The sequence below is a fragment of the Volvox carteri genome (assembly GCF_000143455.1).
Source record: "Volvox carteri f. nagariensis unplaced genomic scaffold VOLCAscaffold_52, whole genome shotgun sequence".
NCBI classification, from domain to species: Eukaryota; Viridiplantae; Chlorophyta; class Chlorophyceae; order Chlamydomonadales; family Volvocaceae; genus Volvox; species Volvox carteri.
The window spans coordinates 683,177-698,839 of NW_003307595.1; the positions used below are offsets into that span (position 1 = coordinate 683,177).

Genomic DNA, 15,663 nt, shown 5'->3' on the forward strand with positions numbered 1-15,663 from the left:
CTGCTGCATTTGGAATTTCTTATGCAAACCACCCAAGATAGCCAGGGCGAATTGGCAGTCGTCGGTCTTCGAGCCCACTGCAACCATTTGCTCGCGCAGATCCTCTGCTTCCTCGAAGTAATCAACAACGGACTGGCCTGTCCGTTGCTTCAGGTTGCTAAATTTCTGCTTTATGAACAAAATGTTCGCTCCGATCTCAGACACGCATTCGGCGCGGATCGCATCCCACGCTGCGGCAGAGTCGGCTGCTTGATCGATCAGCCTGTGAAAACGGGGCACCGTATATTTCACCAGCTGCGATTTTGCCTTCATGGACTTGTCGGCGACGGCGCTCGGCAGGTCTGCTGCCTCGTCCCACAAGTCCTTGCCGGCCAAACAGTACTTCATGGCCGTCCGCCAGCGAAAATAGTTGGCGTAGCTATCTAATCGCTCTACATCATTATCCTTCCCCATACTTGTCCTATCTCTAAGCCAGAGAGTTGCTAAGCCAGCAAGTTCGGACACAGTACTTAAGCAAAACGCTCGCTCGCTTGCCGCGGCGGCGCGGGGCTCATAACCTGTTAAGATATAGGCGAGTGGAACTGTGTGGGTAAAGCCAACCTCAACCGTTACAGGTATCACAGAACAAGCTTTCAGTCAGAACATCATCTCCTTTATACCAAACATTCCATCTTATCTGTCGTACAGCCGTTAGTGTTCTGGCCGGAAGTCAACACGGTTTCGTTCTTTTTGGGGATGGAGGTTATGCGTGATAAAACCGCCGGGACCCTTAAAATATCGCAAAAGAAGTATGCAGCGGAGTTGGTTGCAAGGTTTGATATGGCCGATGCTAAGTCCGCGGCTATTCCTATGCAGCCGTCATTAGTATTGCGGCGGGAGCCCGTTGATGAAGAACTGTTGCTGGACGCTAGCAAGTTTCGATCTTTGGTTGGTGGTTTAATGTACCTTGCAGTCTGTACAAGGCCTGATATCGCGCAGGTTGTCTATAAACTCGCACGTTTTATGTCGAAGCCTGCCGTTTCACATTGGGAGGCTGCCAAGTCCGTCTTGCGGTACGTTAAGAGCACATTAGCGTATGGTATTGTTTTTTGCGGTCCGCAGTCTTTGGTGGGGTATGCAGATTCTGACTGGGCCAGTGATCCAGATAGTCGGCGATCCACCACCGGCTATGTCTTTATTCTGAATGGGGGCGCCATAAGTTGGAAGAGCAGGCTACAACCTACTGTCGCTGCATCGTCGGTTGAAGCCGAGTACATGGCTGCTGCGTCAGCAACGCGGGAGGCAGTTTGGTTGCGTAAGTTGATGAGGGATTTGGGCTACGAGGTACGGGCCGTTGAGATCAAGGACGATAGTCAAGGTGCTATAGCCCTGATCCGCAACCCCATCACGTCAGAGCGGTCAAAGCACATAGACGTGATCCACCACTTTGTTCGAGAAAAGGAGAGTTCGGGTAGTGTATCGTTCCAGTATTGCCCTTCTCACGATATGGTTGCAGATGTGCTGACGAAGCCGTTGGCTTTGGTCAAGTTTTCGAAATTCCGAGAGTGCATGGGAGTTCGTTGAGTTTTCTTCTGGGGTGTGCCAGAGTTCTGTCCGCGGGGGAGTGTTGATATCTCGTCCAGAACTCCTGCATATCGTAGTTTGGCGGGATACCTGTACTGGTTCTGGAGCGGATTTCCGAGATACACTTTGTATTTATGGCAGGGTCTTGCCTTTTATCCTCGCTCTAATCCCAGACCTATGTAACGTATAACGAGGTGATCGCTCTGTATTCGCTGCTTAGTTTTCATCTCCGCACACTGCTGGTCTTGCCGGAATCATTTGACAGCATAGGGATCCACGCGAGAGCTTTATACGGCAGAGACGTAAAGGCCGTGCGTGATGATTCAGCTCACGTCACGCTTCAAATCGCGACCCGAGCAGCGCACCCTAGTAGTGCATCATTGCCTATAGCCCTAACAGTGCATCAGTTGATGGGGTGTTACACTGTGGGTAGCTCGCGCTGAGAAAGGACGAGCACAGGGGGCCCTGACCGGGCTGAAACACAGCGCCGCGGCGCAGCTTCGGGAACCGGAGGGTGCATCCGATTCATATGCATCTCTGGAAGCCACACGAAAGTGCACCAAGCGAGCTATTGCAGGGCAGGGGAATTGCTAGAAAGGAATTAGGAAAGTGTTTCATGTCGGACCATTTGCAACAACTACCGGTCCCAGAAAGTGCAAGGCGCGGAAGCTGGGTAAAACAATCTAGGTAAACCTTATTGTGACTTCTGCTTAACAGTGAAGCTTTTTGTGATGCAATTCGCAAAACCATTGATTTTAAATCAACCAGGCCGTACAGCAACTCAGTGCATATGACCACGCACGCTCTGGCGACCTTGAAGCCTCCAAAACAATTGAAGCGTGTTTTAGCAGCACACAGGGTCCGGGTCTGCCTAGGCATAGTGACCATTCGGCAAGCCCTGCTTTCTGTGGGGGCCGTGGACGCCATTTCGCCAATTGTTGCTGCTCTTTCGGAATCAGGCTATGACGTGGATGCCGAGGTCGGCGGCGCTTTCCGCCAGCTGGACGCGGAACAAGTAGCAGGCCTCACTGTTGATCAGCAGCTGGCGTTAAAGGCCGCGATCCGAGGTCCGTTGTATGCAATCGAGTACTTAAGCAGTGTTAGGCCCGTATCCTGTTCAGACCTTGTGAGCCACCACTGCAGGAGCGCACTTGTAGGATTTTTGCGCATGAGGCCGCTAGGAGCGTCATCCCAATTTGGGCGTTTGAGTGTCCCGTCATTGTGCTTCCATTGTGCTGCGGTGCTTAGGCATTGTGGTTGAGAGTAGACTGGACTCACGCCCTTTCTCGCTAGCACGCCGAGGCGCTGGTGGCGAGTTCTAAACTTAGGTTTTGCAGTTTGCCTTTGCAAACTTGCGCGAGAAGCTAGCTTGGGTGTTAAGAATGCTGCATGAAGATTGCCAGTACATGCAAGCCGCCCTGCCTCTACCTGCACCCGCCACATATCGGGATTCCAGGATGCATGTGCTCTTCCTGATATACCGACCAGCATTAGTTTTTGGCCGTTAATGTGTTCCAATGAGCAATGTTATGTTTGCAAAGAGTCTGGTGGCTTTAATAGTGCATACCCTGCCGACTTTGTGCATGCTAAACGGCCAAGTACTAGTCCACGGCTTCTTCCGCAGTGGTTCTGGACGAGAATGCCACGTGCTTCTTTGCTACGCTGCACTGCTTCTTTGCTACGTGCTTCTTTGCTACGCTGCACTACCTGCACTCAAGAAAGACTTGGAGCACCAATGTAGCTATCCTGCCTCTTGTTTGCGCATTTGGTTCCATGACATTTAAGGGGGGCTGATTCCTTTATAATAATAACCTAGGGAAAACCCTGGGAATTAGTTCCTACACATGCAGGTGCGGCCTCTCTCTGGGTGATGCTATATATCCGCGTAATGATAACTCAGGATCTGGGTGGTATAGGAGACGGCAGTAATGTGTTACCAGGGGGATAAAGCCAGGCAGCTGTACCTGCATGAGGCAGCTGGAATATATATTAAATATCGGATCTAAAACACAGGGGTAATTTGTGTAACAGCCATCTCTTACCTTAGCTGTTTTGTTAGCGGAAGAGGGGGATCTCGTCCACGATTGACGACCCAGCGTTAGGCGCGAAAAGAGACAAGGGAAGTCCGGATTCGAAGACATACGTTGATAACGGTGACAGCAAGGTCTTGAACCCTGAACACTAGTATAATGATACAGAAGTGTCTGGCCGAAGCACTTCACCTGGGTGGCTTAAATGCGGCCCACCTGCCACCATCTCCATTCCTGGAGTCTTGGTGTTGTACGTAGCTTGTGATAGCGTAACAGAAAGTGAGTTCGTACAGTTAACGAGTATGGTTCGTAACTACGGGACCGTACCGTTACTGTGATTAAGCTTTAATAGCTTAAAATTATTCTAAGGTAAATGTTGCTTGCTAGATGCCCTGTCAGACTAGAGCTCTGCAGATGATGTGCTGGGAGTGCCGCAACTTGCAGCAACACCATATCACGCCGCTGCATGAAAGCACTCCTCACAACCGACCTGATCCCACATTACACACATAGCATCGAGCGGGTGCAGCAGCGGCTTACAATTACTAACCCGCATGTGGCCCCCCGGCTGCTCCCACGTTTGTGTGTGCAGGCGCGGTGGCGGCAGCTGCACCAGCTGCGGCGGCGGCAAGCATGGCATCCGCTGGTGGGTTTCTGTTGGTAAACATGCCAGATTATGCCAGCCCACCCCATACACCTAGTATCAAGGATTTTTTAGATTGTGTGCACCTGCTAAGTTACCATGGTGCACATCCTTGCCATGGTGCACATTCATTCGAAAGTGTGGCCGTTATGCAGTTATGCCGCTAGGGTCATTCGGCCGCTCAATGAGCATGGATCTGCTTGCGGCTCAGTCAAGCATATGCAGCAATCACTGCTGTGCAGCTTATTGGACGGGTCATGGGGTTAAAGGTCAGCCGATGTCATAGCATTGCATGGAGACGAATACGGTCTATGCATTCACATACAGAGTGACCTGGACGGGCTATTGATGCATGCAGCAGTGTAAGGGTTGTGTACACAGGGGCCATGCACATAGCCATCCACTCTCTGTGCTGGTGTGAAGAAGCATATGTTTCCTCTGTATTCCGTGTTTGTGTGCATTTTGCTGAGCTAATTCCGATCTCAATACATGCAGGGGAGGACATGTCAGAGGCATATTGCGAACAGCTGCTACTACCAGTTTTGGACGTGGCCCCTCGCCTGGAAGCACTCTATGAATTTTTCTGCACACCGCCAGTGGCTAAAATCCCAGTGTTAGGTGAAGCGCTGTCCGTCCTGCGTGGCTCCAGCATTGCACAGCACTTCGTCTTGGCTAGGGGCAAGCTTGCGTTAGCAGTCAGTGATAGCATTTGCCACAACTTGGAATTCGGTGCATCTAAAGTGTGGACAGTGATTGCGGAGCAAATTGTGGTAGTCAGTTTACTCCAGATGCTTGATAAATGTATGCCTGTAATGGCGCGTCTTGGGCTCGTCGTACAGCGTGATGAAGGTGACCCCACATCCTTGATGACAGTCAAGTCGAAAGATGGGCGCACTTTGAGGCCGGATGGTGTTCTGCGGGACATAACTGGACGCGTGATGCTAGCAAAATGGGAGGACAATGCAGGACAGCTGCTGGTTGCCATCAACGACCTCCACATGAAGAATGCGGCGTGGACCCCCTTGTACTACGGTGATATCGCATACCTGCCCTGCTTCGCGGCTGCTGGGATGTACCTTCAATTTTTTGCCATTCCTCGTGGAGGCGTGCTGACACAACAACCACACGCCATTAGCCCTGTGCTGGACCTGTCTTGTGCTGAGGAACGTGCACATGCAGTAGTCATGACCATCAAGTTTTACCAGCTGCTGCAGGCGCAGCGTAAGCTGTACCCAGCATACGTTCTCCGGGCTGGTACAGATCTGATCGCGAGGCATCCCCGTGGATTATTCGAGCGAGCACTGTGAGTAGGGCTGGGAATAACACCGTAATCCCAAAAAATGGACCGTAATTGCTTACGGTGTAATGCGCAACGCCGTAAATACCGAAGTTTACGGTGGTTTCCGGGGCAAAGTGGACCGTAACGATTTACGGTCCTCGTTGTCGGAGCCAAATCCTTTCTTTCCTTTCACATAACGATATATAAGCTTACTTCATACCTTTTTACATAGTTTTATCAGGGTTACTTGCACCTAAGCTTGTATTTGGCCGCGAAATGCGGGCTCTGACACTGCCCCTGCTAAGCCGCTGACCATCAAGCAGCGTTTCTCAGCCCAAATGAAGGGCAGCACCTTGCTGGGAGCTGTGCCCAGGACTGCGGCCGGACTTCCCAGTCTCGCTCCGGCCGAAAGGATGGCAGGCAAGGCGGAGAAGAAGGCTTGGGTGAAGGCTCAGTTTGTAAAGGCGCAGCAGCAGAACGGCACTGAGGAGGACGCCAGCACCGATGATGACGAAACGCCCCTGGCGATCCTGTTGAAGTAGCGGCAATTCGCAGCCCAGGATGGTTCAAATGTTTTCGCCTCATTCAGAATTTTTTGGCTGTCTTTTGTGATAATTTAATTATAGGTTAATATCGTGAGCCTTTCAAGCTTTTTAAGACTATCCCGTAGCTCCGCCAAAGGATGAAATGGCATGTTTCGAGGTGTGGTCGTCGGGATAGGCTCACACGCTTACGGTCCGACCGTAATTTTGACCTTTTGGCAACCGTAATTACATTACACCGTAAGAACCGTAATTTTACGGTGTTTTTTGGGGGTCACCATAATTGCTTACGGTGTAATGCACAACACCGTAAATACCGTAACCGTAATTTCCAGCCCTAACTGTGAGCCAGGGTGTAATTGCCTACAACTTGGCCAGGACCCATAGGCTTGTATCCGTTCTTATAAAACTTCTGTGATATTGGGGCACTGTGCAGATGTATGGTTTAATGGTAAGCTGAACTGCCAAGGCGTGCCTCGGGCTTACAGCAAAGGTACATATATGTATGTATATATACTTATGTGTATATCACTGCCCATTCCATGTGTCATACCAAGTGTCTTGCTTCTGGCCATGCTGCTCAGTGACTTTGCAGCTGATTTAGCGCTGTAGATGTGTGGTGTAGTAGCGACACAATTCGCGGCATTTTCCCCTCGCAGGTACTTCCGGACAGACAAGTTGGCGGTCCGGAAATGTATCTCTCCGTGGGGTCGCTACACTAGCTGGTGCGGGGTTACAATAACTGGCTTGCAAAGGCTATACCACGCCACCCGGTCTTGTCCTGGTGTTGTCCACCCCCTGGACGACACCCTGACTCTAGAAGGCGACAAGTACATCGTGGACCTCATCCCGGTGGGCATGAATTACATGAAAGCACTGCCGAGCACGGAGGATGAGGCCCGGCACATGGTGCACGGCTTGCTGCATGGACTGAACGCCATTCACCAGGTGAGGAGGGGCTTCAGGACAGTGGGAAGAGGACAGGATAGCAAAGCCAATCAAGCTTTACCGGCTGCAGGTTGCTGCTGTTGGTGTTTCTTGGTGTGCCCCCTGTGTAATAATGTTCAAGTAGTGTGGCCACTGGCCACCTCTGTCTGCAGGCTGGCTTCGTACATCGGGATCTGCGCCTGGACAACACTGCATGCACCCTCAACGGTAGGCGCTGGTTTCTACTCGACCTGGAGACATGTGTTCCAACGGACAATGTGCCGCCTCCTGAGTTCTTCCCCGCGGGTTGGCAGGAGGAGTGTACACTGGTGGAGGGCCGCTACACGTTCGCATCAGATCTCTTTCAGCTCGGGGCCATCGTGCGTAGGGTGTGTAGACCCCTGGTGGTGTCTGTGGAGGGTAGGGCTTTCATTGAGACACTCACCACGCCCGCCAAAAGCCAGACAAGCAGCGCTAAGCTGTTGCTGGACCATGAATGGCTGCGCTGCGAGGGAGCAACCTGTAGGGTAGCGGGAGCTCAACCTGGCGAGCATTAGGAGAGGTGAAGCAGACGAGTTGTGTAGCTATTTGCAGGTTTTGGGTCTTATTGATATCCCCGCAGTAGTTGTCATGATGATGGTGGTGGCGCTGCATGGCAGCTACCGAAACACCTGGTGAGGAACAGGCGCCTGTGGCATCCTGTGGGCTGGCAGCCCGGCTAGCCAGGCAGCCCTCCATTTGTTGGCCCAGGTACTCAGCTCTGAACAGCTGCTGGGCCAAGAGTGATTGCAGTTCAGGGTGAGACTTGCAGAGCCGCGAACGTGCAGCCAGAAAAGCTTGTTGTGTTTACTGAAGTGGTGCGCAGGGGCAGCTGTGCAGCCGCTAGAAAGGTGGTCCTGTGCAGATCCCTGCAGGCAGCAACGGTGCAGAGGAGAGTCTGATAAGTGCTGGCATGGGTGTGAGCTATGCCGCTGTGGAGGCTTCCTGGGCTCTAGTAGCAGCTAGTGGTGTTTTTGGACGTGGGAAGAAGCATATGGTAGCAGTGCTGCTTTGTGGGGCTTTCTTCCTGCGGCAGTGTTAAGCAGCATGTCTGCAGCTGCAGACATGTCCGACCCATGTTGCTTAGGCAGGTCTGCAAGGGATCCTAGATGGGGCTGCTGGTGGCAGGTGACAGGCAGCAGTGCTGGAGGCCCCCCTCATATCCTTAATCCTGGTGACTCCGGTGGCGATAACAACCCCGTGGGTCAGCTTTAGGGTATTAGCACATGTCCACTCTTGTATCGCGTATCGAGCTGCTTAGAGAACTCTTTTAGACTATCATCAGTTAATCATATGAGATACTTTTCACCTAAGACACAACCCATTCCTGCAGATACCGGGAGCCTTATATCTAGTTCATTTCGGCGTCTTTGATCGAATTTGTGTTTTTGGGAAATTGAAAATACGGAAGCATGGTAGCGCCTTACTGTGGGGAAGCATGGTAGCGCCTTACTGTGGGGAAGCATGGTAGCGCCTTACTCTGGGGAACTAATACCTCCTGCTGCTTCTTGGGGTGCCCTTCAGGCTATTTGCCCTCTTTTGAGTGGTGGGCAGGCAAAGGACCCTGTACAGAGTCTCTCGAGCTTCGGGGTAAGCTGTATTGCTGTTCAAGGCCTAGGTGTGCGTTTCCATCTTAGATTTCCCAGTACTGCAGTTCACTATCCGTTGTGGCTCGCGATGGCCCTACCCTCTACCCGGGGTTGTTCCCTTGGGGTCTGGGGCTCGCTGTAATACCAACTCTTACAACTACTCACACTGGCCAGGAAGGCAAGGACCTTTCCTGACCCCAACAATCATTGATACCCTCAACCTCCAGCCCAATGAATTTACTCGGTAGCGCTTTGTCCCGGGGCGCATCACCATGCAGTCCCAAAACCTGATAACAAGGTCAGCCCAATGCAACTGCAGTTATAGCAGAGACAGCCCATGGTAGAGACAGGTCATGTTGGGATTTCGTGCACTTATGGATGCACGTTGTTTCTCCGACCATAGGGTTAGTCATAGCGCTTTCGAAGCTCACTTTGACACTCATGTGAACATGAGCTTGAAGTGAGATGAAGTCGGCAGCCCGCACCTGTACGATAAGACGGGTCGACAAGTGTGTTGTAGAGGTCCCATACAACAAGCTTTAAGCACAGTAACATTTTTATTGTCGGCACATTGTGGCAAGGCCAAATGCGGCTCGCTTCCCAGCTGCTAACAGTTGCTTCGCGTAGGCAGTGAAATGCTGCAGGTGCCCGTAATGCAGCCCGAGGTAGAGCGCGGTCTCACGCCCCCGTGCGTTGCCCTCGGGATGATGCGACCACCAAAGGAAATACCTCATGTAAGGGTACGGCATTTCAGTGACTATTGATGCATCGTTGTCGTTAACTTAATGCTTGTTGTGGTCAGCATATCTGTCGTACTGTGTCGTACCGTCGATGTGAATTGCATGTTTGGCATGACACGATTTTTAACACATGACATGCTGACTTAGGGTTTTGAATTGCATGGGGCCTCCTGTTTGCATCTCGTTATCTGTCCGCTTGAAACTGGGGCTGCAAGGCGGAGGGGCACACAGCGAGGCGGACACCGCCCTACCGGAGGGCAGACCGGGGTGAAGAGGTGGAAGGACATCATGCCATGCGAGGACCCCAGGGGGTTATGGGGGGAAAGGGTTGCCTCTGTAAGACTGAGTTAAGGCTGATGGCAGGACGACGTAGGCTCTTCGGGTGTTGTGCTACTTTTCGGCAACCTTCTACAGCTGCTCTGTGCAGCTACTGCTGCTGCTGCAGCTAGGACCCTTATCCTTGCGTCCCTCATCATCATCATCATCATCATCATCATCATCATCATCATCATCATCATCATCATCATCATCATCATCATCATCATCATCATCATCATCATCATCATCATCATCATCACCATCTTCTTCCTTCCCTGCCCCTGCCCTTCCCGCAGGTCCTCAAGCCCGGTGATGTGCTGCTTGTACTGGTATCTTGGTGCTACGTTGCGATGATCTTTGATGCAAGCACCAGAAGGTAAATGTCGGCCACCTGTTCGGGCTCAGGACAGAACAGCATCCCTTCTCGGTGTCTGTTAATTAACTGGGTCTTTCACAGCACTCGATTGCAATTCAAAAGTGTATCCAGAGTGTATTCAGAGTGAAGTTATTATCTCTGTTTGCAGGCAAGTTGTTTCCCACATCATGGTTCTGCACCCTACACAAGTGCTAGATGAGTGGCCGTCTTCGTGAGGACTTTGCACAGACAAGACGGTATCCGTGCACGAGTTGGTCACCCTGCCGAAGCAGGTTAATGCGTCCTTATTGTCTTGCTAGTGGCTAACTATTTGAGTCGGCTTTTGATGTCGTTGGTGTTATGTTGACGGGGTGTTGTTACGCTGTGGGCGACTTGCCCTGAGAAAAGACGAGCACCCCGAGGGCCCTGACCAGATTGGAGCACAGCACAGAAGTGGGTGCATGGCTGCATCAGTCTGTTCCTTCATGCACGCCAGCCGGGGCGCTCTCCCAGTCCCCCTGGCTAGGCGACCCAGCGGTGCAGAAAACGCTAAGACTGCAAATTAAGCGAGAGCCGCACGAGAGGCGCCACACACTTTAAAAGTCCCTAACCAAAATATCTCACTTCGCCTGGCCAGCCTCCTCGCACACTCTCATAGCTTGAGATCGCAAAAGAGAGAAAGAAAACACCGTCAGGGGTCCCTCCGGGGACCCTGCACGCAGGCGCCTAGTTCGGGTCTCAACCGCAGAAGGACGTGGTGCTTTCCAATCCAACCAACATCTCCTCGCGGTGCGCCAACCGCCAACTACATACACCACCCTCCAGATCTCCCCCACCTCACACACCAAAACGATCACAAGCGGATCTCGGTCATCGCCTTTGAGATCCTCCTCCTCTTGACACCCCCAATGCCCACCTTGTGCTCCCGCGGGCTTTCGTCCCTCCTTGGGAAAAGCGGCGGCACAGCGGCCTTAAATAAAACGTGACGCTCGCAAACCTCGCAAAGCACACAGACACACACACACATACACACACACATACACACACACATACACACACATACACACACACGAACACGGACACACACACACACACACAAACACGAGCACACACGAAACATGTCCGCCCATCCTCCGTCAGGTCTTAGAAAGACCCGCAACACTACTACTCTCTACCAATCCCGTACCACCACCACATTTCGTGTGTGTTACAGGGTGGAAGGCTTATAGGCCGATCTCGCACATTAATTGATCTAGAATTCTGAACACCACAGAGCACCATACACCATTATCACACTGTACTACACCATACTAACTGAAAGTCCAAGGCGGTTTCCTTCCTGCCATTTAGAATCTTTCCTCATCCAGTCACCCGAACATCCGAAGAGAGAGAAAGAGAGAGAGAGAGAGAGAGAGAGAGGGTTCAGCAATCGCCACCAATCTAGCGTGCGAATCTTGGTCCATCAACTGTCACCACAACTCCATATCTCAGCAGCTAGCCATAGTATCACGATCTCGACAATGTCAGGGGTCTACCGCTACCACATAAATCCAGGCTACCGCTTCCATCACATGCAGTACAGAGCAGTTTGTACGAACACGCACGTGGGCATCAGGTGCATCTGGCGACCCGTGGGTCATTAGAGCCACACCTAGCTGCCGCTGGACTTGGGATGCGGCGCCTGTTGACGATGGCATTGGCGTGGTTGGGAAGGGTGGTGCAGCATGCTTTGGTGAACTCCTTGGCTGTTCAGTAGGCATGGCAGGCCTTTTCTGATAATGCCGCCAGTTGCCTTCTGCTTCTGCTTTGCTGGATGTAACCGTTGGCCACAGTTGTCATTTTTTTCGATGTCATGCCGAACATTTTTCGCTGTTATCCCAGCAGTCGTACTGCTACGTGCAAACATCCCCATCGCTTTCTCAATTTCGTGTTTGTTGCGCAGTTTTGTCACATTGTACCGCCTTGCAGTCGCGCCTCGTCGTGCACAGCCACCACACCGACGGTGCATGTGCAGGATTGGTTGTTTGCTACAAAAGCGAAGGTTGTGTGGGGCTGCTACTGCTGTGGGGGCTCTTCACGCTGCTACAGCGCAGCGGCATCCATTTATATGCACGTACCGTCACTCATTAGCCCCGGAAAGGGGCATATCACCACGGCACGGCAAAATCCAATAAGACTGCTATAGCTAATGCAGAACGACAGGTAGATTAGGTTTCGGCGTATAGCACCATTGCATGTAAATGAGGAAGGGGGAAGTTTGAAACGGCAAATACTGGATCTCGGATGGTATCATTGTCCATAGGAAGCAATTTGGAGCAGCGCAGCGATGTTGACCGGAGGCGAATGTTTCTTTCCCCTCCGGAAAAGCGTGGTTACAAAGTAACCCTCACATACACAACCCGAAGAGGGGAGCCACCAAGGACAATATGACTGCCACCCTTTTGCCCGCAACAACTTTTACTACAGCAGCAGCAGCAGCAGCAGCAGCAGCTGGCGACTGGATGGGATATGTGCTGCCATGTGTTTGCAAGTGGCTGGCGGCGCGGCGGCCGCCCGGCCAGTGGTGCTACTCGCCAAGGGATAGTGTACTTATATACGTTGTGTGGGGGCAACCTCTGCCCAGAGGTCATGCAAAGTCAAGGCCATGGGGCCTGCGCCTATAGTGCGGCCGCAGCAGTGAACTAGTAGTTAATTCAAAGCCAGTCGCTTACTTCACCACTACAGTGCCAGTTTGGCTGGCTGGTTGTTATGCGGGGCTGTGCTGTCGGTCCACTTAAGGGGTCTAAGTACCATCACCGCCATCCGCCAGTTGAAGTACATCTTCATCCGGCTGCCAGGAGCGTGTTCCTGAAACCCCGCCCACGAAATCCCACATCCCTTCGTCTCCCCGAAGGGGAACACACACGAAACCCCACACACCTCCCCACACACCTGATTGATTTCGTCTCAAGGGGGTAACTCTTGGGATGCGCTGTAACATCACTTAAGGACATACTGGGGCCTGATGTCGTCACCAACCTGAACCTCGAGAAGAGCGGTTTTTTTTTTCAGTTGGCTGCTAGGAAAGCAGCTACCGGGATTTAGGTCCCCCAACTCGGAGTTACTTACAGAAATACACTGCAGCGAAACACAAAACTCAATATGGTCGCTGTATGATGAATGTTGTCAGACCACAAAGTAGAGATCCAGCTTGGATCGGGATCCAGAAAAAGATTCCGAAAAGGTTTTAAAACACGCGCAACCTGATAACATCGGATGGATGCATTGGATATTTTATTTTATATGCAGACGTTTCAGGTTTCGCAACAGGACGGAGGGCTCTTGGAGCTCGGGATAAGGGACGAGCAAAGGGAAGCTATTATATTCGGTAGGCACATCAACATGGGCCCTCCATAACACACACAAACACACACACACACACACACACACACACACACACACACACACACACAAAGTTGGCCAACGCGAGCCAAAGCGACGCCCGGCCAAATAAGCATTTCCACCACGCAACGGGAAAGGAAGCTGCGACGGAACACGGATAACGAAACGGCAACCTCATCATCATCCTTGACCACTCGTCCGCTAAAAGCCATGGACACTGAGGCCGGGGGATGACACGGTGCGGCATTGCGGCTCGTTGGGGTCCCGTAACCCCGACGGCCCCGTTAATGCACACAGGTACACAGGCAGAGAGTCACACATGTCAAAACACATACATACATACATGCATGCATGCATACATATACGGAAGCCACACGCACCGAAACGACCAGAGGCATGACAAATGGTGCATTTCGCAGCCCATACGCGCCGCCTCTGGAGAATGCCCCCATTAAAAATCAGGCCCACTACTAAATCTCCTGTTACGATACACTACGAGTTGCCGATTCTGCTACAGTGCGCGACGAGAAGACGGGCCGAGAGATGGCTCTCCCCGTACAGCCAACACGTACAAGGGGCCCCCCGTACAGGCAACCCGGTCAAACACATACATGCACGTTCCATTTTACGATTATGGTTCATTTCGGACTCCGTCGTACAAATAACGAGTACGTGACAGCTTTTTCCGCCAAGCGGCAATCATAGCTCAGACACAGACAAGCTCAGGCATTTTTTAAACCATCCGGGAAATCCGTACATCGCCCCTTTCCTACGGCTCAAGCACACATCACAGGAGAGGGGCGATGTCCCGATCAGCATGCCTCGCTATCCCATACCTGCCCCCACACACACACCATCTAAAAAGAGCAAAGAGCGAAACCTTCTTCCAAAGCCCAACAACGGCCGAGGTGGCGGGCCAGGCCCGGACTTCACCGCAGGTGCTGCTGTGGCAGCTGTTTTTTGCTGCAAGCATGTGTTCTGGATGCTGGCGGAAAATTTAAAATGGATGATTTACTGAATACACACAAACCAGGATGATGAACATGGAAAAAAGCTTTTTGGCCTTTTTGAACACCACCCGGTAAACAGTACAGCAAAACATGTGACCGACCAACCGGCCGACCGCAATAAAGCACAACGATGCACGCACGATGCACGCCATGTTGCCGTGTGCTATGCAACACCAAAGCAACAAGAAACGGGAGTAACTAACTAACGGGGTAATACGTGCTACGTGCTTTCCTCTTCGAACTTCCAACACGAGCACCACCACCAGCACCAGGAAGCGACCGAGAGTTCAATTCTAAGCAACACCGGACACCCCCGCGAGGTGCCCGCTAGTACCGCTAGTGCTGCTGCTACCGGCACTGCTGCTGCTGCTGCTGCTAATGCTGCTAATGCTAGTGATGTGACGCTCATCCCCTAAAAGGGAACCGAAGCCGCGACAAGAAAGGTGAAGAAAGCGGAACACACGCCAAGCATACGGCAATACGGCAAAATATGCAATGCAGGATGCAAAGCGATCTGCAGTTTGTGGTGCGAATGGGGATGACCCGTGAAACAGCACCTCTCCACATCCTGCCTGCAACCAACAAACTAACAAACCAACTAACAACTACTTTCAGGTCCTGGCCGCACGTCGGCTGCTTGCACGCGGGCACCTACCAGCATAGGCCCCCGCCTCTATCCCCCTTCCCCCATCATCCCGCCTCATCCGTCAACTCTTCCAACAACAGACAGACGAACTCCTTGCCAAACACCAGGTATGCAGTACATGGACCCCCGCCCGTACAAACCGCCGTATACAGTCCGTACATACCGTTTGTCTCCCCATCTCCACACCAGGTGCCGTACTGCTCCTCCTCCGAACAATTTTTTCGGACCTCCTGCTGCCCTAAGCCCTTCTTTCAAACTTCTTTTACACGTACACATGCGCACTGCTTGTCAACCACTGCTCACATGCGAAAGCAGCCCCCTGTCCCTCCGTACGTACATCCGCCTTTCCGTACCGTATACACCTATCTGTCCGTTTTGGCTTCGGGCTCGACTCTCCTAAGTCGCGATCCTAACATGCCCCTTCCAGGCGCTTCCCTTCAGGACAGAGAACCGACAAAACAGAATGCAACGTCCAGAATACCATTTGGTGCCAAGTCAACCAACAAACTAACCAACTAACCCGACAAAACCCAATACACATCCACCCACCGTACCACAATCCCCGTATTCATCATTCAAGAGCCATGTTCACCACGCCCCC

General features: G+C 52.1%; 3 protein-coding genes across 3 annotated transcripts; 2 read left to right on the plus strand and 1 right to left on the minus strand.

Annotated features, from left to right (window-relative positions):
* Positions 1-2,353: 2,353 nt before the first annotated feature.
* VOLCADRAFT_96465 (uncharacterized protein) lies at positions 2,354-5,543 on the plus strand (the record flags this gene model as incomplete). Its single annotated transcript, XM_002955474.1, has 4 exons — positions 2,354-2,630; positions 3,834-3,872; positions 4,186-4,239; positions 4,732-5,543. The coding sequence occupies 4 exons, from the start codon at positions 2,354-2,356 to the stop codon at positions 5,541-5,543; spliced, it is 1,182 nt and encodes a 393-aa protein (XP_002955520.1).
* Positions 5,544-5,853: 310 nt separating this feature from the next.
* On the plus strand, positions 5,854-9,983 carry VOLCADRAFT_96466 (uncharacterized protein; the record flags this gene model as incomplete). Its single annotated transcript, XM_002955475.1, has 5 exons — positions 5,854-6,053; positions 6,717-7,005; positions 7,158-7,373; positions 8,548-8,613; positions 9,798-9,983. The coding sequence occupies 5 exons, from the start codon at positions 5,854-5,856 to the stop codon at positions 9,981-9,983; spliced, it is 957 nt and encodes a 318-aa protein (XP_002955521.1).
* A 369-nt stretch (positions 9,984-10,352) lies between these two features.
* Positions 10,353-13,005, minus strand: VOLCADRAFT_96467 (uncharacterized protein; the record flags this gene model as incomplete). The annotated part of the gene is made up of 4 exons (XM_002955521.1): positions 10,353-10,451; positions 10,862-10,969; positions 11,630-11,706; positions 12,957-13,005. The coding sequence occupies 4 exons, from the start codon at positions 13,003-13,005 to the stop codon at positions 10,353-10,355; spliced, it is 333 nt and encodes a 110-aa protein (XP_002955567.1).
* Between the last annotated feature and the right edge of the window lie 2,658 nt (positions 13,006-15,663).